Source organism: Eleginops maclovinus, chromosome 22 (assembly GCF_036324505.1).
Source record: "Eleginops maclovinus isolate JMC-PN-2008 ecotype Puerto Natales chromosome 22, JC_Emac_rtc_rv5, whole genome shotgun sequence".
NCBI classification, from domain to species: Eukaryota; Metazoa; Chordata; class Actinopteri; order Perciformes; family Eleginopidae; genus Eleginops; species Eleginops maclovinus.
In genome coordinates, this window is record NC_086370.1 from 11,567,603 (window position 1) to 11,590,467 (window position 22,865).

The 22,865-nt window shown below is 41.0% G+C and overlaps 1 protein-coding gene across 13 annotated transcripts in view; it reads right to left on the reverse strand.

The window, feature by feature from the left end:
• The window catches only part of LOC134858721 (neurexin-1a-like), a 221,679-nt gene that overhangs the window by 89,787 nt on the left and 109,027 nt on the right, over nucleotides 1–22,865 (reverse strand). For 10 of the 13 annotated variants that reach the window (XM_063874765.1, XM_063874764.1, XM_063874769.1 and 7 more), the window contains one exon: nucleotides 21,692–21,811. In XM_063874765.1, the coding sequence (XP_063730835.1) occupies nucleotides 21,692–21,811 (120 nt within the window). Of the gene's footprint in view, nucleotides 1–5,552; nucleotides 6,608–21,691; nucleotides 21,812–22,865 lie in introns of those variants that run through there. The other 3 variants (XM_063874776.1, XM_063874775.1, XM_063874774.1) reach the window with 1 other exon arrangement.

Consider the following 22,865-nt stretch of genomic DNA (forward strand, 5'->3'; position numbering starts at 1 on the left):
ATTAATAGAGTGTCTACTGATGTTTTTTGAGGTGTATGAAGGAGTTTTGTTTTGCTGCAAAACTACTGCCTTTATGGTTTATATACAGCCAGCCTCCCCCTTATCAACAGGATATGTAGGAGAGAGCTGTGCTGTCCTTTATCTCACTCGGATGCCATGTATCTACCAACAAATAAATAAATAAATAGAAGAAAAAAAAAAATGCGTGGGTATGCGTTGTATTTCTACACTATGTTGCAAAATATATGCTAATATTAGCTTGCACTTAGGTGTTAGGCAGGCGTGTTGTTATCAGCCCCTGCCAGCAGGCCCGAGGCACTAAGAGATGGAGGGAGCAATGAGGAAGGTGAAATCCCACACAATCCTATTAGAGTGGATTAGGGGGCAGCTTTCTTTCTGTTGCCACTCGGCTGCAGGTGAGCATTTGTAAATTGCAAAAAAAGAATAGCTTTGACATGGTTGGTTCTTATTGAGGCCCATTGTTACACAGGGCAGTCTCATTTTTCATCATTAATCCAAAAAAGATTATCAAAATTGTTACGCAATGATTTGTAGGCTAAGAATAATTAGTACACTGTCAATCAAACTACCCACGTAAAAGAGGGTAGAGTTTTTTCCTTCCTCTAAAAACAGACTTGTGAAATTTAAGTAGAGGCTCATTATTGATCAGGTGATCAATGGCAATCATACATTTTCTTCTTCTGCAAGCTGGCAGCCACAGAAATCCATCTCCCCTGTGGTCGGGGTCATCAGGCTGTAAAGGCTGAAAGATTCCGCCCTCAATCTTTAGTTTTTTTCCCCGTATGACCTTTCCGAGAACCAATTAGTCCACCACTGGGAGAGTTACCACTGTATTCTTGGAACTACAGTAGGTCTGGGCTATTATATTTTTGAACCTTCCAAGAGCATATTTCTCTTTATAAAATGTTAAATTACAAATAACCAATTATATGTGGCGTGTACAAATGGAACTTTTCTCCTGTGTAACTTTGCATATTACTTCAACTACCCACATTCACACCCTTGTGACAATGATTCAAAGCGATCAAAGAGATGAAGAAGATTTGGGAGAGTTGCTCTTATGGGTGCAGTGAGCTCTTGTGCATTTGTGAGTGAATGTGCATAAGTGTGTGTGTGTGTATGTACAGGCTTGACTGGCGCCGAGATAGCTACTGCCTCATTATGATGACAGAGAATGAGGCTTCTGCAGGGTGACTGAACTCAACTCAGATTAGATTTTTTTTTTTTTTGTCAAATACGGGCTTCTGCATTCTTTATCTTCACTTTATTTATTGAAATGTATCAATTTTTCCTTTTTTGGGTCGTTCTTTTTGGAAAATAGGAGAGGCATTCATCAAGTCAATCAGATTGGACTAAGCTCTTTTATTACTAACACATTGATCTGCTCTACAGCTGCATTGCTCCTCCATGTTTCATATCTTCCATACAGGTAATGTTGCAACATTCCAGCAGTGATCAAACACTTGGGGCCTTAACACACAAGGGGTGCTTTGTTTAATTTGCAAGTCAATGTTTTTAATTATTGTTTTTGTCATGAAACAAGGACGTTACTTTTTACTCCTGTTTGATGTATTCTGCTGTTACAACAAATTCCCTCCATGAGAATCATTAATGTCTCATATCATCTCATGAATGCTATTCATCGGCTATAGTCTCTCAGAGTTACAGTGGCATTACTCATTTTATTATGCCATTGTATTGGGCTGGATTAACAGCTGTGTATGTGAAATCATCATTGTGCACTAAGCAGCAGCCGTTTAAGGTACGATAGATTTTTCAATTTCTGGGTAAGATGACACGTTTTCTTTATCCCACTTGTTAGATGCCATACGGATGTAACACAAGAACACATTAATTTAAGGTCATTAAAAGGAAAAAAAAGGTTTGAAAAGGAAAGCCAGAGGTGTAAACAGACAGATGGACGGGGATGAATAAGAAAGAGGGAGATGGCAGAGCAGACGATGTGTTGATGATGATTCACTTAGTGCCTTGTGGGTAAAGAGCTCCCTGACTCCAACTCATCCAGGACCAATGCATCTTGAATAAAAGGAAGGGGCTCTTTTCCTATCTCTGTCTCCCAAGTCTCTAATCCGAAACCAGACACATTACTCAGCTGACCCCTTGCTGCCCACCGCACGAACAGTCAGGCCTCATTTCCCTTCATGCCATCCGTAGCTTGGTCACCACCGAAACCACACAGACCACTGCAGGCGCAAAAGGCTGCCCACTCTATCTGCTTGGATGGACTCTGTAGACCAAGCGGGGGGGAGGAGGGGGGGGACTGGAAGTGGGGCGTTAGACTCAGCGGTCAGGGAGAGACGAAGTGCAGACACAGGGACGAAAGGAAGGAAGGAAGTATCACAAGATGGGAATAGGTTAAAGACCTAAAGCGCACACAAATAAAAAAGGAGGGCGTTTGTGTTCTCACACATCAGAGAAAGAGGAGAATGATATGACTGCAGTCTTCACTCTCTCTTTCGTGGGTCAATAACTGCTTCTGCTCCCTCTAGAGCAGAGGAACATGTACTCAGATCCTTATCGGGGCAGCTATCATCTCCGCTGCCTCACAGAAGCAGAGATACTGTCATCCTCGCACTATCGCAGAATGACATCAGCTCAGAGACATGGGAGTAATTATATTATACAAGCTCACAACACACCGGCAGCGAGGCAACATCAGGGACCAAGCACTCTCTCTCTCTTCTCTGCTTTCTATCACTCTTTTCCCTTCTTTCCTCACATTCTCCATCTCAGTTGTTCATCTAATTTTTTCCCCGCTCTCCATTCTCTTCCCCCACTCCTCTGTTCTCTGCAGCAGGGTTAGCGCACACAGCGCTGTCTTGAATCCATTTAAGCATCGGCTCTGTAGGTGGAGAAATTAATTATAATCACTGACATTGCCATGCAGGACTTTGATCAAACCGCCAAAACTTGAAACACAAAAGCCGTTTTGTTCAGCATTTGATGGAGCAGGGTTGAGGGCAGGGTTGGGGGTTTTCCCGGGAAGCGTCAAGTATGTCACGGATCTAGAGGTAGACTTCCCCTCTATATGGGTTGAAAGTCTGAGACATATCCCACATATATGCACATGTGAAGGAAGAAGAAACTGAATATTTTTCTCAGACAGAGGGAATTATGAGTCACCCTCTTATGCATTTACCATTAGAAGTTAACAGCATATTTGTAGCTTAAACTCTTAAACACTTGTCCTATTGACCAAGTCATCTTCTATATCCAGTCTGAACTACAAAAGAACAGCAGGTACAGGAAGAAAAAAACAAAACAAAACTATAACCTAGTTATCCAGCATATCAAGTATCATATCCATCTATGGGAAAGAAGAGTATCACCTCTGGGAGTATATTCATGATAAATGGAATGTCTACTCCTCAGAGTTGATACTGTCTGAACCTCATTACTGCTAGCCCTAAACAAACAATGCATCACACTCCAACTCAATTTCATACATCCTGACCATGGTAATTTTCTTCTTCTTCGCACATAAATCAATGACAGACATACACCGTTCAATACAAAGGAGAGGAAGCATGGTTTCTCTGACAGTATGCTGATATATACAGAGAGTAAAGTGTGTTTTCCTATGAAATCACTTTCTCCCGTCTTGGAATATTTGAAAAATAGGTGGATTGCCTACAATTGGGGCCGCCAGAGTTACTACATATTTAGTGAAAGTGCATTTTGTTGAAATGGAGGGAATTTGCATATAGAACTAAGTGTGGGTAGTGTCTATTAGTTTTGTTGGGTCTAATCACTTGAATCAATGTTAAATGCACTGTGACTATGATCTTAGGCAGATTCAGTTGCATAAGTATTCTAAATAGGATTAGAATTTAACATTGACCATGACATCAAAAGCTTTGATAGAGACAGAGGGGTTGGGGTGGAGACAGTGGGAAATAATTGAAGGTAATGTAAGACTAGTTTCTGATGTTTAAAATAGAGGGAAAAAGATACTGTTAAACATGCAGAGTTATAACCTGAGGGGCTTTGGCTCTTGAATGCACAAATTAGACTGAGAAAACTGAGCAGTGCATATTTAATTGCTGCCGTGAAGAGACACCCCATGTAAGGAACAAGCCCCATGAAAATTAAACCAATTGCAGCACAGTTAAGACAACAGCACTGGGGCTTTTTTTTTACAGCAGCCAGGCTTTGTCCTGGAGCCAGGTACAATGTTGAACAGCATGTCTCCCATTTTGCATTTATGCACCCTCCATGTGCTTATCAACCAGAAATGTAATCATGTTACTGAGGACAAGCTTCCCTTGCCTCCCGCTTCTTTTCCCTCTCAATACCAGCATGATCGCTAACTATGATATCAAGTCATGGAATGTGCCTGAAAGCACTACATGTCTCCCAGGGTTTTAAAAATGGAGAGCAGTAGGGCGAGCTGAGCGGTCTCAGCTTCAGACAGGTCACAGCAGAGTGGCCTAATTGCCTCTCTTTATGTCTTAGCAGGCCTGCGATCCTTCCATCTCCCCCATCATTACTAAGGAGCTCTGAGTCAGTTGGTGTAGGTCTAACGCTGCCCAGTGATTTGCGCTTCAGTTTTGTTTCTGAGCTTATCCTGTGTCCAATAAAAGCATCCACAAATTGCCAGTACTCCTCTGCAATAGTTTTATTCCTCAAAACTTGATTCATTTTTATTTGAAACTTTAATATTTGAGAAATCAGATCCTACAGTAGAGATGTGTTGTACATTTTTAAGCAGTATCTACTCAATGGAAGCAAGGGTACCTCAGCATTACGTCAGTGTTATACCGGTAGTGATTACGTCACTCAGAAATGCTTGGACAGTATGAAAAGAGTATTTTAGTCTTCTACGTACCATCCTGCCTCAATCCTAAACCTAACAACTGCAGGTGAAATTCACACATCGCCAAAGAAGTGAGAAAAAAGAAGCTTTATTTTTAAAATGATTCTCACCCAAACTGTATTGAGAAGAGCATACTGCAGTCATGAATACTTTGGGTTAAGGTTATATAGTCCTAAGGGTTGACTTTCTTCCTATTATTTCCTTTTCCTTCTTTGCTTAATGCCTGTGTCATGGACCTTCTTGCCAAACCGGGTAAAGAGGCCTCATCCCCACTACGCGCTGGGCAGGGGCCAGGAGCACCTCGACGCCCTGCAGAGCTGGAGCCAACACATCTTTGTCTCCCTCAAACACTCAGGGGCAACATGGAGCGCCACAACGTTCTAATCCTGTCTAATCTGGACACAGTGGAGCATCTGGAGATATGGATATGGCTAATCTCAGACATGGAGACAGACGGCACTTTGCTGAGACTCAAAAATAAGGGATAATTCTAAGCTAGACTCGATGTGCATCTTGGGAAGGGGTATATTAAATACAATCAAAGTAACCTATATTTGATTGATGATGATGATTAACACTTGAAACAGGGTTTACATACCAATGAGTGAATAACATTGCTGAAAGTTTATAATGAGTTAAAAGTTACTGTATGCAGAGGTAGTTTTTTTTTCTGGTTAGACAAGAAAAGACTTACTGTGCCCTGCTCTAAGGGATGCAGGTGATCTGTGGATAGCAATAGGCACAGTATGGTGACGCTTGTTTCCATGGGAGAGGTGAATGTGGTGGAGACTCTCCACAGCTCCTGGATCTGACCCTGCCACAAAGCCCAGGGCCAGGGCAGTGATCCACAAGGCCAGGTGGGACAGTGAAGCTGAACTCCGGTTTGGGGGCTCTGCTACGGGCCTCAGGGGAGAAAACTGTGTCCTCCAGCCTCCGAACATCTTCCCTGAGTGGCCAGTTGAGGCTTCAGATCAAGGTGGAACTTCAGTGAGCCTTTAGAGCCCCATACTTCTCGCCTTGCCAAATCTCACAATGCCCAGAGAGACACTCGCAAAGATCCACAGAGAAAGAACGGGAAAAAAAGCAAAAAGGGGACACCACACAAAATGTCGGTTGTGGGATATACAAAAAAAGAAATAAATGCTTCTTGCTGTTCTCCACTTCGTTAGGAAATCCGTAGCAGCACCCAGGGAGGTAAAGAAGTATCGCAAATCATCATACAAAAACAATCAGAAACATTCACTCAAGAAATTAGGGCAACCTCAAACCGCAATGGAGAAATCCCAGCTTGATCCAATTCCCCGAGTTCCCTTATTTTCTCTGTTTCTTTCTTTCTCCTTCACAAAATTAGAAACATCTTCCCACTGAAAACTTAATATTCCAAAAAATGCAATTGCCAGGAAAGAAGAAAGCCAACTTCAGAAGAGACTGATAGCACCTGTGCAAAGTGGATTTCTTCAGGAAATCAAGACAGTAATTCTGAGTTTCCGTCCTTTTGCTCCTCCAGTGGTCTCAGAGGATGTCCAGAGGAATGGGACCATAGTTAAATCCGAGTCTCATTTGCATGTGTCGGACAGCTGCAGCAGCGCGTGGGAGACGGCGTGATTGCACCTGTAAGTTGTGCCAAGTAGCGCACCCGTTCCCCATCCAGAGATCTCTGCTCTCAATGACAGCAAGCGATAGCAACGACAGTACCTGAGAGAGCAGCCCTGGGCAGGAACACACACTCACACACAGGCAGCATCGGCAGCGCCGTTCCAGAAGATGTGCGCAAGAGGAAGAGGGGAGAGAGGAGGAGGAGAAGGAGGAGGATGACAGAGGGAGGGGGAGCCTCAACAGCCAGCCAGGAAGCAGGAGTGAGAGTGGCTATGCAAATGGGCAGCATTCACATAGCGAATCACTGAAGCCTGAGTGCATTACAGAGGAAGAGCCTATTTAGGCAGAATAGCAGGAATTGAAGCTATGTCCCCCAGCCCTGATTCCTTTCACAACCTCCCCCTACTCGCCGTGTTCAGTCTTTTTCAATCCACTCTCCTGTGAGGACATTCATGATCATCAAAAAGAAGAGAGAAAGCAAATGAGACAGCAGGAACAGCTTGATTTATTTTGGTTACTACTTGTTCATGTCCAGGGTCCACTTCTTCTTCCAGTTTATCATCTTTTCCCTTTTTTGTTTTCTCTTCCTGTGAATTTGTGGAAGTTGTATTATAATAGTCTTGCCGACATAAAAACGAAAATTAGGCTAAGCAGTCCAACCCAATCCTTGCTTCTCCATCGCCCAGGAAAAGAGTTTTCTATAGGTTCTTAACCGGACTCTGCAGTCTGTCGCTGGCAAGATTGTAGAAGAGTGATGATGCTGCAGCTCACTCTTATATACACACACACAAACATATGAGCACACACACACACACACACACACACACACACACACACACACACACACACACACACACACACACACACACACACACACACACACACACACACACACACACACACACACACACACACACACACACACACACACACACACAGTGCCAGAGCTGGCAGTTGAGCACTGTCCACAGAGAGGTTGCTGAATCTGGGCAAGTCTGCCTCGACTGCTAATAAAAGATCATTTCTCACAAGAGGGAATGCTGATCGCAGACTGTGTGCAGCACGGGTTACGGGAATGTACGAGAACATGTGGACATAAAAGCCCTGCTGATAAACACAATCCGGTTCAGCTGGGAAGAGTGCTCAGTGTTCAGAGTTCAGGACTGGAGAGCACAAGGCTCAGCTGCAGTGTGCCTGCTTCTGTTTGCACACTGGCCATTCAACATCCTCCCCTTCGAAATGCAGTGTTCTAAGCTGGAGGAGAAAAAAAAACAACTAAGCACCTCTGAGCTGATCTTTACGGTTTACAGGGAATACACAGGCATTTCTTGCCCAAAGAAAGCCAATTTAGCAAGCGTGACACAGAGGATAATGTGTCCTTCTCCATTTTTGTTGACTTGATTGTTGACATGAAACAATTAAAAAGCACCTTAAGGAAAGGCAGAACCAATGATCGTTAAACTTTATCCATATTCTGAGTTTGGATACCTCAGAATTGTTTTTGTACTGTGAATTTCAATAAGAGTAAAGAGAACATACACGTTGTTGTTAAAACATGAACAATCATCTGTTAGAAGAATATAATCTGCCATCTGGAACAAAGGATAGATGAGGATACCTTTGATTTTTCTGTTGTATGTGGTCCCTATATAGTAGTCAAACGCGATCAAAGCACAAAACAGATGCTGCACACATTAGGTAAGTGTGCTGTTCTCAACTTGTAGAATCTCAATAACTTGGTGCAGCCACCTGGTGCTAAAAAAAGTCAGCAGTGTGGAACCACAGCTCTGTTCTCATTTGCAATGTGAAAAGGAATGTTGCTGCTGAATGTGTTTGCACTTTTATAATTATCAGCAGTGCAATCTGCATAATTGCACCTAATAAGGCAATCTATCAGGGCTGCTTGCCAAAGACAACAACCTAACTTACTTTGTCCTCGACAACAAACTTCTACAGGAAAACAAAATGATAACTTAAATTGGAACCCTTGATGTTCAGATAAATAGAAATAGGGAAAAGAGAAAAAAAAAAAAGTGAGTTTACTGGGTTTGGGGTGGGAAACGCTGTGTTGGTATGCAGCAACCAAAGTTAGTGGCATCAGCAGGTGATACCTATTTCAGGTTTATTATTAGTTACTTGTTCATGTGTGCCCCCAAGTGGCTGAACTGTTAAGTGCACACAAGGTCTGCAGGTTTACCATGAAGGAAGCAGCTTATATTATTCAGAATAACATGAGGTCCATAAAGCATTCATAATGTTTCATTGTGAGCTACGCTAAAAGCCTTATCACAGCATCTTATTACTCCAGAAACAATCATTTGATTCATCGATCAGTTCCTATTAGACTTCCTCTTCTAAAATATTTAATTTTCAGCTGGTGCCCTTTGCTGTTTTTCTATGACAAATCTGCTAACTAAACTATGACAACTAGGACAACTGAGGGCATGCATATAACTTGAGGGAAAACATTCATAACCTAATCCCTTCTGCCATCACAAAAGCAAACACCTGGGACCACAACCTAAACTAATTTCAGCACGGTTACAGATCTCATCGGCTTTAACCACATTATTGTGGAAAGTTGGCCGCAAAATGAGAAAATCCTCCTCCACATCTAAACGTTTACCATTAGAGAGTTTTCTTTGTTGTATTTGATGTCTTCCGACTCTTGTTCCTTTTAGTGAAATGTCATCTTGACAGAAAGCCAAAAACAGTTCCTCTTTGTTTCCATTTAACACCCAAAGGATTGTGCAAGTCTCTGATGCATGTGACGCTTTGAGCACATTCCCCGTTTTGGATCTGCACTTCTTTGTTTCTTTTAAAGGTAAAACAGTAGAGTAAAGCCGTAGAGAGTAAAAAGCAAAAGGGTCGGGGGGAGGGAAAACATCTGTTCGAAATACTGCTGACTTTCCCTCAATCTCCGAACTAAGTGATCAGTGATAGGAGTAGAAATTGGTCTAGGGTGTAATAGTCCCTTGGAGAGAAAAGGGGAATAAAAGGACACGAGTAGTCTCTGTTACTCACTTAAGACTGCAACCACAATGCAGTGCGCTGATGAGATGATTTTTTGGAGGACTGGAGGAACAGTGGGGGGAGAGCAGCAGATGGGTGGTCAAAGAGTGCCTGACGTGACTGGAGCACGGCCCTTAAATCAGTTAAAGGGCCATCAGGCGACACTTTATGACACATGGAGAGACCCTTCAGAGAAGGACAGGCACTTACAGCCACTTTGAAAGCAATGTTTCTTCTCTTCAAGAGCAACTATGATGTTTACTGTACCCATTACAGCAAAACACATCTAATGATGTATTACTTCAATTAACACAGTCTGGAACGCTGGAGGGTACCAGGATTACTGCAATCAGGTGCGGTTTAGTGTATCAGATACAACTGTTGGCTCAGAGCAGATGAAGCATGCAGGCCAAGCCAAGAATGAGCCGAGTAAACCTGTTGTGTGCTGGAGAGACACATCTGTGTCAGGCACGGCAACATGTGTGGAGGCCTTCATCTCTGGGGTATACTTTACACTGGCAGGGAGAATATACTGTAGTTAGCATGCCATGGTGTATTACACTGAAGGTTGGAAAATATTAATGTTACAAAGTTCCCTAATCTTCATGTAATGTTTATCAGATCACATGAGAAATGTAAAAGTTCAAACCCTTCTGTGATACAGAGCAGCAGTGAAGAAGAATCATTACGTTTCTATTTTGATTCCCATAATACAGTCATTAGAACAAGCAGCTGTTGAAGCTACATTACATTGAGTGTCCTCCCTTTGTCACAAAGCTGTAGCTAATCAACTCTAATACTGCTTGTCATTCGTTGACATACAATGTAAGACCTGAGCTCTTCATACAACGGGGAGTTTTCTGCGAATGTCAAACATGTCATTAGTCATCCAAATATGTTTCATAATCTCTACAGAGAGAGACAGAGGAGCTCACAGTGCACTGATGTTAATGTGTGCAAGTGTACAGAAATAGAAACAGTGCTGTCTTAGTCATCCCTAGATGTGACATGAGGGGAACAGACATATACAGGGAGTCAACACTCAATGGAACACACTAGCTCTACAGTATTTCAGCACAGAGGGCAGGCCATGGTGTCAATGGTGTTTGTGTTGGCGAAGGATGTTAGATCAGGGCGGCTGTCTGTCACAGCACACTGTATCAGCTAGAGTGATGGAAGTAAACTCGGACCATCGCAGGTCAAAAAAGCATCGACTTGCCGTACTCCAATTCATCTGCACCTCAGCATGTCTGACAAACTCCCGTGCCCCGTAGCTCAGGGTTTAAATTATCATTAGAGTCATGAATACCCTCATCATTTAGTGATTAGCTCTTTCTACGAACATCTCTCCCATGTGCGTGTGCTGCTGTCACACAGTCAGTGATTATTATATTAAAGAAATGGAGCATACATTGTAAGCGAAGAGAAATAAGGTACTTTGTTTATGTAAGATGCAGCAGCCCCTTATGCACTGCATAGACATTTGTGCTGCACACGCCGTTCAGTATGCAAGCTTTGAAGTCTACATAAATAACACCACTCAAGCTGATAAAACAACCCACTAATAAGAAATAATGCAAAATGAGTGTTGTAAAATGAAGTCTGCAAATGAAACTGCATGGTGGCATATTGAAATGACTTCATTCTCACTTCAAGCTAAACAAAGAAACAAAAGCTCAACATCCATTCTCATGAATTCATACTCTAATTGTGTGGCAAATTACTTCGACATCAAATTTAATTGAATGGAGCTGTTAAGTAAAAAAAAAAAACTCTTACAACACTCTTTTGAAACTATTAATGCAGTGAGATATTTGGTTTGATTTATAAATGTACATACTGCAGTCATTTTTAGGTATTGTAGCGTTGTATATACTGTATATGGCACCCCATATATTGAATATTATACATGAATATATGATTATCAATATGTAGCTTTAACTATTCAACATCATTACCTCTGTACATAGTTCAAGTACAGTGAGACGGCCACAAATGATACACTTTACTGGTGTTCAGCATAAATGCACAGAGAGTATGTGCCACATTCTTTCCATTGCCAGGTCTAGAGTAGGCAAAAACTACATATAGAAGATAAACAGATTTTTTTATTGCACACTGAGCTGTTTGTCAGCTACTGCAGGATGCTTTGGAAATTCGCTGGTGTGACCAACAGGTTTTTTTTTTCTCCTAATGCATAAACGTAAACACAACAGTGAAATTCATTTCCATAAATCCATTTAAATACACATTAAGATCAAGCACAAATGGAAAAAATAACATTCAAAAATCCTTGAACCTAAGTGCAAGTAAAGGGTGAGAGTGTGTGTGTGTGTTTGTGTGCATACAGGCAAGTGTACGTACTTCTGTGTGTCAGTGAGTGGGTGTGTGACGATGATGTGTCTGCGAATGCATAAACCAAATCCTAACTGTCAGTGAGAGAGATAGGGGTCACAGGTCGGCAGCTTTCCGGAGGCTTCCTCTCTATCTCCTCTGACAGCAAGATGCAGTGGGCCATTGGGGCGCTGAGTCTGTCTCTGTCTTTCCGTCTTTCCTGAAGTCTGTTCAAAGTAGATCAGTTCCCTTCTTACAGTGCTTCATCCTGAACAGGTCAAGGACATAGTGTGTCGCAGCGTCTTTGTTAATGAACAACTCTGCCACGCTCAGACTAACTGGGACAACAGAGAGTTTTAATAGGAAAACATTTTCTCTTTCTGAATGTGAATCTATTCAAGAATAAACAGCTTCAGAATTTTTTTTCCAAGATTCTTGTGTATTATCAAATAATATTCATGCCTTTTGGAATAGAGTTAGGCATTAAAGCATTAGAAAATCAATAGACTTGCTTTGGAGGAGCACACCACAGTGCACTCATTTTGATCTGGTTTTGAATATACACAAACATTTGTTTTAATACAAAGGCATTATGCAGCCAGCACCTGTATTCAACTGAGAATCTTACATGGTGTTGTATAGCAAAAGCACATTCATACACAAAGTTTAATCAATGGGCAATACTGTCGCAGCTTTTCCTTTCCAGTGCTTTCATTCAATGTGCACCTTCAACTCTATTAATACTCAATGACATGATATAGTGTCACACATCTCAAGGATCTATCGCAGTGTATTTTGGGTCTTATCTCTAGTATGAATCATTTAAGTAACATAAAATCATTGAAGAAACATTAGTCGAATGAATGAGATTAATTTTAACGGATGAGTAATGGGACTGCGCAGTCCCTTGTGGCTTCCACCTTTACGACACAGAACGCTGAAGACTGAAGGGAGGCAGTGTGCTGCTGGGATAAAATAGAAGTTAAAGCCGAGCTGAGAAAATTGTTCTGCCCCTGTGAAATAATCAAAACTGAAGTGGCAGATGCTTCTGACCACATTATGACATGTGGGAGTTAAGAGAGGTTAAGAGGAGCAGTTAGACAATGTCTGCTGCATGTAGGGAGGCACTGTGGCGAAAATAAATACTGGGAAAATGTATTAAAAATTGAAAGTTGCCAGGAGTGCTGCTTTACAGAAGAGTGCAATTATCTATTGTCTTGTCTATTGAATCTCAAATAGATGCCAAAATTAACAACGAAAGACTTAACTTATACAGTGCAAATACTTTACTGGAGACAAGAAAACTTGTAGGGACAAGATATGCGTGCATTTTTCTGAATAGATGCAAAGAAATCCAGTGGGGAGAGAAGCAGGAAGCTGCAGTGCTGACCCATGCAGGGCATGTACATCCATTCATGTTAAGGCTTGGTATGTGAATGGCCAGCGGCGTACAGCATAGCACGCAATACAGATTTGTGTAAAGTGTGTCACATACAGAATGAGTAAAGCAGCATGTCTGCAAACATTACATTAGGAAACGCAATTAGGACTTGATTCATTCTTGTAGTGTTCTAGTGCAGCCCCCTAGTATCATCTTTAAAATGTCTTTCAAGCCTGTTAAGCAGGTTTCCACCCTAAAACAGTAGTTTAGGAAAGTGGACAGCTCTCCCCCCTAGATGTCTAAAGATAAGACTTTGTTAAAAGTGCCACACATAACATCTTTCGCTAATGGAGAACAAACTTCAGAACTTAGTCGAGTTCAAGGATAATTCCGATGGATAAGTTCTTCTGACCTTCCCACGATGGAGAACGAGAGGAGGGTTAGTATTGTCTAAGCCCTTTGTGCATAGTGTTAATATTATTTGGAGCACACAGCTACGCTCAGAAAGAATAAACAGCTGTTTGTTTGCGATGGACACTAGCTGACAAGACCCTCTTAAAACAGAGGCTCTTTCATTTGTTTTGTGACATCATTGTATACGTTCATGTGGATGTTCCTGTGGCTTTACTGCAGGCATAGTGCATCCAGTAGTGTATCACATCAAAAGTGATATTAAAGAGGAAAAACAGATTAGCAGCTGTTTGTGTGTGTCTAAGGGTAGAACAAGTTGATGTATCAAGCATGTCTGATTACGTTTCCAAAACTCTACTAAATTAGAATTTAGGAGGCTTTCACACAATCATTATAAATACCAGAAAACCACACGCTCTCTCCCAGTGCAGAATGGGGAGATTAGCTTCAAACTAAAAGTTTACAGATTGCTCTATTACCTTTTTCAGTTCCCTAAAAGCCTTTGATTTAATTTTAATCTTAATGGGCTAATTTGATACCAATTGTTACCATCTTTGTCTCCTCAATGTCTTCCTGTGATGAGTGAAATCGGACTCCTGTTTCTCCTTGTGGTGATTTTGATGCTGCCGCTTCAGATGCTCACTTTATAATTGTACACCTGTCGAACTGAAAGTAAAGCGTGGTTAAAGTATTATTGATAATACTGTACTATGAGTTTCGGTTTTAATTCTATAAATCAAAAAAGCAAAACAATGGTGGTGGGCAAATAACGAGCGTTAGACCCAGGTGTGTTGGCGCAGTAGACTCATGTTTGACTGTCAGAGCTGTGGTTACAGTTGGAGCTCTCTAACACACCAAGATGTTCTCCACAGGTTGCTGAGTACATAATGGGTTTGTCATTAAGCAAATAATGACAGAAAGGCAGCAGAAAACTTAAGCTCTCCTGGGCCTAAAGAAAAGATCTCTGGAAGCAGCTCGGTCACATAAAAGTGAATGTCACGGTAACGGTAATCATTGGTCTCTTTGTCTAATGTCAACTCAGACCTTCATATATTCTTAGTTCTGGACTCACAGATACAATGAGTAATAGATATCTTTATGTATAATGTGTTACAAACGACATAACAGTCCATTATTTATTGCATTCTTGTCATTGGGAAAATATTCTTTTTTCCATTACAATGTCCATCAGCATCTGAATTTGCAACTCGCTGAACTGAAAATCAAATTTTCTCTTCAATTAAATGAACTCTGACTGTGAACTCATTCACAGAACGTCAACAGAAGCAATCAAAAGTTTTCAGATAGTTAAGTACAAGCAAGCAATCAGGTTTTTGGTGTGGATATTTTAGATTCTTGCCACAGTTCCCCCATTGTCAGGTTCAATAGCCCAAGGGGAATATTCACAGCGTCAGTGTATCACCCAGCAGGGAAGCTTAGCAGATACTATGTCTTCTAGTCAACACTTTAATTAGTATTGTGTTGTGGAGAACAACAGCTTCCTATTTCCTGTCAACATGCCCCTGTGGGCTACCAATTAATAAAAAACACCTCAAAGATTAGGTTCTCACCACTGCACTGCAATGAGTTCAGATTAGTTTCTGATTACAACAGAGCCTGCAATAAAGACACCTCAACGTGCCAAATGCAACTCTCATACCTCATAGTGTTCATTGACGCAAACATCATTTTCAAAAACTCTTGTAATTGACAGAAGCACTACAAAGTCTTTCCCCAACTGAGTTTGCATTAGTGAGACCACACTACATATCTGTCTCACCGTATGATCAGCAGCACGGTCTTATGAAGCAATCTGACTTTCAGGTCGTGTCAGCATGAGCAAGAGCCAGGCTTCCTCACAGCTCTATTCTATGTTTCACCATCAGTCAAGGGAACTGTCATACTGTATCAAGTGTGTACGTGTAGTTAAATGCATGCTCATTTACACTGCATGGGCAGAGTTGCAATCATGTTACAGCATCCACTGTGGGACAGAAGGTTTCCATGCCAACAGCCTTACTCACATATGGTCACCCTAACCCTGGCACAAAAACCCATTTAAATTCAGACACTCAATCAGTTCGTGCAAATTATTGAAAAAGAATTAGGCCAGACAGTGACCACTTATATTGGGTTGGAGGTGGGGAGTAAGTGAAAGTAAAGAGGAACATCAAGAGGACGTACCGATAAAGCCTTACTTAATAGCTCAGGCATGATAAAAAAACAATCCAACCAAGTATCCGTCTCGAACAAAAACAAGCATCCATGGGGTTCTTGTGACAGGTGGGCAGATCCTAATCCGTCCATACTCTACATCCTTATACAGTGACACGAGAGGATCTACACAAGAGGATCTAGACGTAGTAAAGACACTAGCTCTACAATAAATGCCTGTTTTAGAACTGCTTTCAATTAACAAATATTATATAGTCTTATCTATATTTTTGAAAGGGTTTTCCCATACACAGCTAGGCAAACATAATTCAAACAGTAAACAGCATCTGTTGAAGACTATGCAATGTAATAGAAAGAGTAATGTCACAAGAACAGTCATAAACATTTGGTTTTCTAGACAGTATTGTGTGTGTGGGATTGACTCTATATAAAGTAGAGTTTCGTGGCTCATTGAAATGAAGAAACATGGAACCAAGTACAACAATATGACTCATTGCTGTGTTTTGGGATGAGAACTATGGCACAGAGTAATAAGATATATAAAGGGAGCACACACCGCATTAGTATGATGAATTCATTGTTGGTTTGGGTCTTCTCATGGGATTTGGGACAGTAAACATAATATAGGGTATCATCAGATTTATCCTCATAGGATCAGTTATATGAGCAAACCGTTTCCACAATAACTGTAATAGTGCATTATTATTTATTTGTTTACTCTTATTTCCTTGTGGAGCGTCTTTGAGCACTGGGAAAAGCGCTATATCAATATTATGTATGTATTATTATTATATGTTTGTTGATGTGATAAAAAAAAGTAAATAATTATTACTTGGACTCAGTATTTCATTGTACATTTGAAAAGCCTTCAGCTGCCTTACAACAGATCAGTTAAACACGCGACGTGCTAATTCTTGTAAGCGTGTGCGCACATTTTGGGTCGATGGGAACTAGAGGGCACAGAAGCACTTAAGAATGCTTCTCTCATATCTTGGGGCGCAATTGGCTGTTCAAAGCTAGGCCAAGCTTTCAATACAAACAGCAGCCCAAATATTTTCAGACCAATAGATTTGTTTCGCTGAGCTGCATTAAAAGGGGGCCACACATCCAGGGCAAAGAGAGCATTACTTCCATGTGACAGCAGGCTGTTTACTCCAGTGCCTCGTATCCCCTTGGCCTCACAACTGGACTGAGTGTCCCCTTGTATTGATCGAAACTGAACTAAGTGGTCTAATTCCTTGCATGCTACCACAGAAGAGTCGGGACAAAACTGTCTGCTGTACTTCCTGCTTGCCTTTATCGAGTGCTCTTGTGTTTATCTGCCTGGTAAATCTGGAGGACCGTCACCACTGTACTGAAACACAAGTGACCTATTTTATACGACAAGAAAACTCGAGGAACAAGCCTGAAGATTTACAAATGGCCAAAGTGAGTTAACATTGCCTGTGTAAATGGTAAATGATATTCGGCAATAATTTGAAAGAAATACTTTTGACGTTGAAGAATCCTAGTATAATTGGTTGCGATGCATACAATACCGTCATTCTCGGTCAAATCCACCACTCCACCTTCACTGATGGGTTGTTTTCATTGTGTTAACTTTCTAATATCACTTAAGATTTCTTAGATTCTGAGCTTCTACTCTTTTTAAAGTATTTCTTGAATTCCGTCTTTTGTGGACTGATGCAACAAACGAGTCAGTGTGTGAGCTTCTCTTTGTGAGTGTAGCTGTCTTTAGAGTGCATGAAGAGGGACAAGTTGACAGAAATAGGGTCCTTTGACTTTCGTCTGTATGTGCTTAAGAAAAATCAGACCCAAGTCTAATGCAGATCACATAGCCTTAGGGTCAGACGGACTATTCTGAAGGTACAGAGACACAAGAATGAGCATTGACTCAGACACATTAGAAATAAAGTGAGGGGCTGCTCTTTGCCCCTTGGGCAGAGACAATGGAGAATAGACCCACACAACCCCCTTTGTTGATACAATATTGACATGGTACTAATAGCTCTGGCTATAAGACTGAGCAGAGGAGAAATCAGGCGAGACGAAAATTCGCACGAAGGCCAGGCAGACCCCTTGCTGGAGCCTCTCCGTGACCCACTTTAGCTTAACAGCAAACACCATTCTCTTTGTCTCTGTACATTACACTCAGATGCTTGACCACTGCAGGCTAACTCCCTCAGGTGGTCTAGACTTGAGTTTTTGTCCCAAAAACACAAACACACGCCAAGCCAGATTCGGAATGAAAACTCGAAAACACTTTTTCAAAGCCCAGTGGACTTTCAGAGAAGAGAAAATCCAATATGGCAATATCAGGTGATCTCAAAGCTGAGAAGAAGACACTAGTAGTGTTCTGTGTCTGGACGAATACAGGCCTGGGCATGCGCTTGCACCGTACTACTGATGACCTTATCACACACAGAAACATGCCGCCTGTGTCTCCTTTTTGATCCCGAACCCAATGCCATTTTATTCCAACTGGCATGAGAAACAGCTTGTAGTGATGAGCTCATATGCGTGCGTATCACCATCATAGTTCATCTCACATGTATGTTCTGAGCGAGCTTTATCTTGGCCAGATTGCCTTATTTCTCCTCGTTTCATAGACTGTAGGTATCCAGTGGGAATAATTGGTTCTTAAAATATATCTCTAAGACACGGTGTCATTCAAACATCATCACAGTTCATTCAAAAAAGGTATTGGCACATCACTTGGATGAAGTGTTTTGGAGATGATGAAAAGAAGGTTTGAAGATTGTTTTTATATCTATTTCATCATCCCGCCAATCATTCTGAACTGAAAGGTGCAGCGCGGTCCTGAAAAGGGGAACTATTTTTTTTTAGAATAACACATTCACAGCCCAGCCATGGAAGGTTACATAGCTCTAAAAAATGAAAACTAGTGCAGTGTGGCTACATGGAGCACAATGCATGCTCTGTTTATTTTTAGAATGTTGTGAAAAGGTAGAACTATTTGCATAAAGCAATATAAAGCACTAAAAATAACAACAAAAAAGCGGAGATGTAAAGATGCACTAAAGATGTGTTAATTAAAAAAAAAAAAGGTGTCACTTCATGTTCTCACTGATGTCTTCATGTTCTCACTGATGTCTTCATGTTCTCACTGATGTCTTCCTCACTTGTGTACAGTAGTCTGTATCCCCCATAGGACAAAACACTCGGAAACCCAAGTGTGTTGGCCATAACTTATAGAGGAGTGATTTAAAGGACTGGCCCTGCTACAGATGGCCAGCATCCCAAACGCTTTTCTTTACTTCACTGGTTTAAGAAATGCTTCCAAATCACTGACACCCCATCCCTCTCTATACAGCTATACATAACACAGTACAAATTGTGTTTTCACAACTTCAAAAGTATTGCAAAATAATGTTCTTTTGCCAAAAGATTGATCATAAAAGATAAGAATCATTGACTCAACATTTTATGGGATAAACTGTGTTCCAAAAGAAAAGGCTGTAGAGTTGTAGAGTATGTATGTTTCATTTCATTGTTTAAATTCTTAAAACAGATAAGTCTGTCAACATAATAATGAAAACTGTAGCTACATATGAAAACAATGTTATGAATCTATTTGATTGCAGGTCACAGTCACATACTGGCTATTTTCTTTTGTTGAGATTTTTGAATTACAGTCAAGTGTTGTGATTATAAAGTGATTATAACCAGGAAAGAAAATTAAGATTAAAAAGGGACTTTTTAATTTTGAGTACTGCACACACGTATCAATATACACTATTCTGCTGAGAAAGAAGTACTGTTTGAATTTACATGAGCTGAACGATGAAATTGTATCGTAGTATCAGACATAATATTAGTTCCCTTATGATTTGTGACTGACAGCTGCACAATGCATCCCGGCTGTGAATGTTATGGGTCCAGGGGGCTAAGAAATTGAGTATTTCTCCGTGTGAGACTACCCACTAGAGAAATATGTGGAAATGCAGTGAGCTTCCCATGTAGGTTGCTTCCCAGAGACCCATTGCTCTGTCGTAAATTGCCTGCATTTCAGCTTATGCAAATATATCTGGTAAAAAGTGATATTCTCCTCAGAGACGCTTCTCTCGTTCCTTTTGACGCATCCCCTTTTCCTCTATCCCCATGACAATCCATCAACACAGATAAAACCCAACCATATCCAGCTTCATTTTTCCTACTCAGAGTTTCCTGGGCAGAGGGAGGAAGCCTTGCATCACTATTGTGAGGAGTAGTTCAGTGTTTCTGTTGAGAAAGATAATTCATGGAAAGTGTTGTTTATATATATCTTATTCTCTGGGCCTGCACATTGATCTGTCCCTATGTTTTGTCAGGTCAGTAGGAATAAAGAGCTACGGGAACTAGACACAGCAGGTAGAGCTCTTTTCCTCTTTTATAATATGTGCGTACATGTCCTGTGAGCCACTCTGCTCCCAGTGCTGTTAATGAGATGTATAGGCCTGCTCAGGATGAATATGGATGACAGGAAGAAAGGGTGGGGGGAAAAGCTGCATGTCTTCTCCCTTTTATCACAGAAAAAAGGTTCACGAGGAGTTCAACATTTAAATATCCCTTAACACCTCCTGCACATCTCTGCTGCGTTGTTCATCCAAACACAGTCTGAGGAAAGAAAGGCAGAGTAAAACGAGCAGAAGAGGGCTAGGATCAGGACAAGCTACACCCGCACTCACATATCATGGACACAAGAATCCTTTTAGTGTTATCATAGGCAGCAGATATGTTCAGTGTATGGGGCTGCACGGGAATCCTTTAACACTTTCTGTTGATAACAAAGGACGGGGTCTTATCAAGCTGGTAGGAGAGACATAGAATGCATTAACATTTATGGTGCTCTCTCCTCTGCTTTTTTTTGTGTCATTGCCGGAGTGCCCACTCTGTTCTTTTCTCCTTAATGCAGTTCAGCACTTTGCCCATTCACCCCTACTGTGTGAACCACTGCAGAAGAAAATAATGACCAAACAAAATCCCCTGTGTATGTTTTGCATAAGGAAGTAGCCCATTTCCAAAAAGGAGGAGCGGACATTACCCTAGTTTTCTCCAAAGCTCAACATTAATGAGCACAGACTTCTTTAAACAAAATGCCTATTCAACTGTGTTTAAGAGAGATTAATATCACAGAACTTTTAAATTGTATCATGTGGCTCAAAGTTTAAATCTGTATGGTGTGTTTAAGGTTCTAATTGGGATCAATGTTAAACCAAAAGCAGTGTGGTCAAATGTGTTAAAAACAATAAGTGCATTCCGGGTTCATGTAATGAATTTGATTGACTAGGTGTTGACGTTTTATTAAGCAAAACATAATATGTGTTGCTCCATCTAGTGGTACATCTCTCAAACCTTAATGAGCTTTCACTGAACTGTCAGCAAGGTAATACAACAGTTGCTACATCTCAACAAAATCAGTAAAGCCACTTTCTTTATCAAAACAAAGATACTGAAAAATAGTCTAAAGAATCATTCTACAAAGCAACAGTACACAGCACAGTTCCGGCCTTTACTTTCAGTTCAATTGGAGAGTTTACAAAGCAGAACACAAATATAGCACACAGACAGGAAACAATAATGAGCTGGAACACAAAAGCTGTGTGAAAGCATAGGATAAAAATGGCCCTTCTGTTAAAGATAACACCCACCTTTAAATGTCTGACACTCAGGTTTTTCTGGACGTTTTTAATTAGCTTAGCAGATGGAATGAATGAGGCATCTAATACTTTGAGATGCCTATGATGCATGGTATTCTGTGTGATCTGTTTGGATTTTAATTAAGTAACAAGACCCTTTATCTCATACAATGTAAGGGCAACCCAAAGCGAACATCAAGTTATGCTTTTCTAGTTCTTGTCAGTCTCATTTGAAAAACTAAATATAAGCAAAAACTATTAAGAGACCAGGAAGTGGAATCCTACCATCATTACACAGCGGTCCTCCAAATGTTGTCATGCTGCAGTCACAGCTGAAGCCCTCCCACTGCTGCAGACACACACCCTGGTTGGCACACGAGTCCTCTTGGCACGTAGTGCTGGGGCCTGAATATGAAGACAAATAGCAGCTTGGTGAGCAGACTTTTATAATAGCCGGCAGCACAGTGTGCAGATCGACTCTGCAGTGAAATGATAATGTCACGCATAACATACAGTACCAGACAATAGGCTTCTCCAAATAGAAGCATACACAGAACAAACATACATATGTTATGCCAACAGTAACAAATGTGTTTAGCCATGTTTTGAAAAACTGATACAAATTTTCCAGATTGTAGCCAACTGCCAGCCAAACAAAAATCAGTAGACAGACACAATACAAGCAACCCACACGTACAAAAATAATACAAAAAAACAGCAACAACCTGTCCTTTGTGATATCCATATTTGATTGTACATTTATTTTTTTTAAAAGCATCTTAATTAGTTCCCTTATGTTTACTTATTTAAAGCCCTGATTTAAATCGTTCAGTGTTGAGACACAGCCTGTTCATTTCAAATGTCTACATCTGATGTAGCTCCATTGTTGTTACACCACTGATTAAAATGGGTCTACAGTACACACTGTGATCCAGTTCATCCTTCCTTCTCCAAAACTGTCACGCCTCCCTGACCACCTATGCAGATGGTTAGTACAATCAGAGAACGCATAATATTACCGGCTGTAAATGAGGCCAGAGGACGATGACACACAGTTCATAAGCAGTATGGGCCGGAGTTATCCAAGTACTTAGGATGGCGATGTAATAGTGTTTTCAGATGTGTTTGCAGTCAATGTGTTTAATCTCCGTGCTCGTGAATCTTATTATTTCCATCCTTCCATCTGCGCATTAGTCAGCCAGTTTTTTCTGTCAGGCTGTACCAGTGCGCAGTCAGTACACAGCTGTACAGACAATGGCGTCTGTTCGCGTGACGAAGAAGCTGAGATAGTTCAGTTAATGGAGAAATGTAAGTGGAATGGCACAGGTTTATATGAATGAATGTCGGCATTCTTACTTTTCACTCCATAGAGACATTGTGAAATGTTTTAATTATGGAATACATTTTCTTTTTTAGCGATACACTCAACTTTTTTTGTACAGACATTAAATATAATATA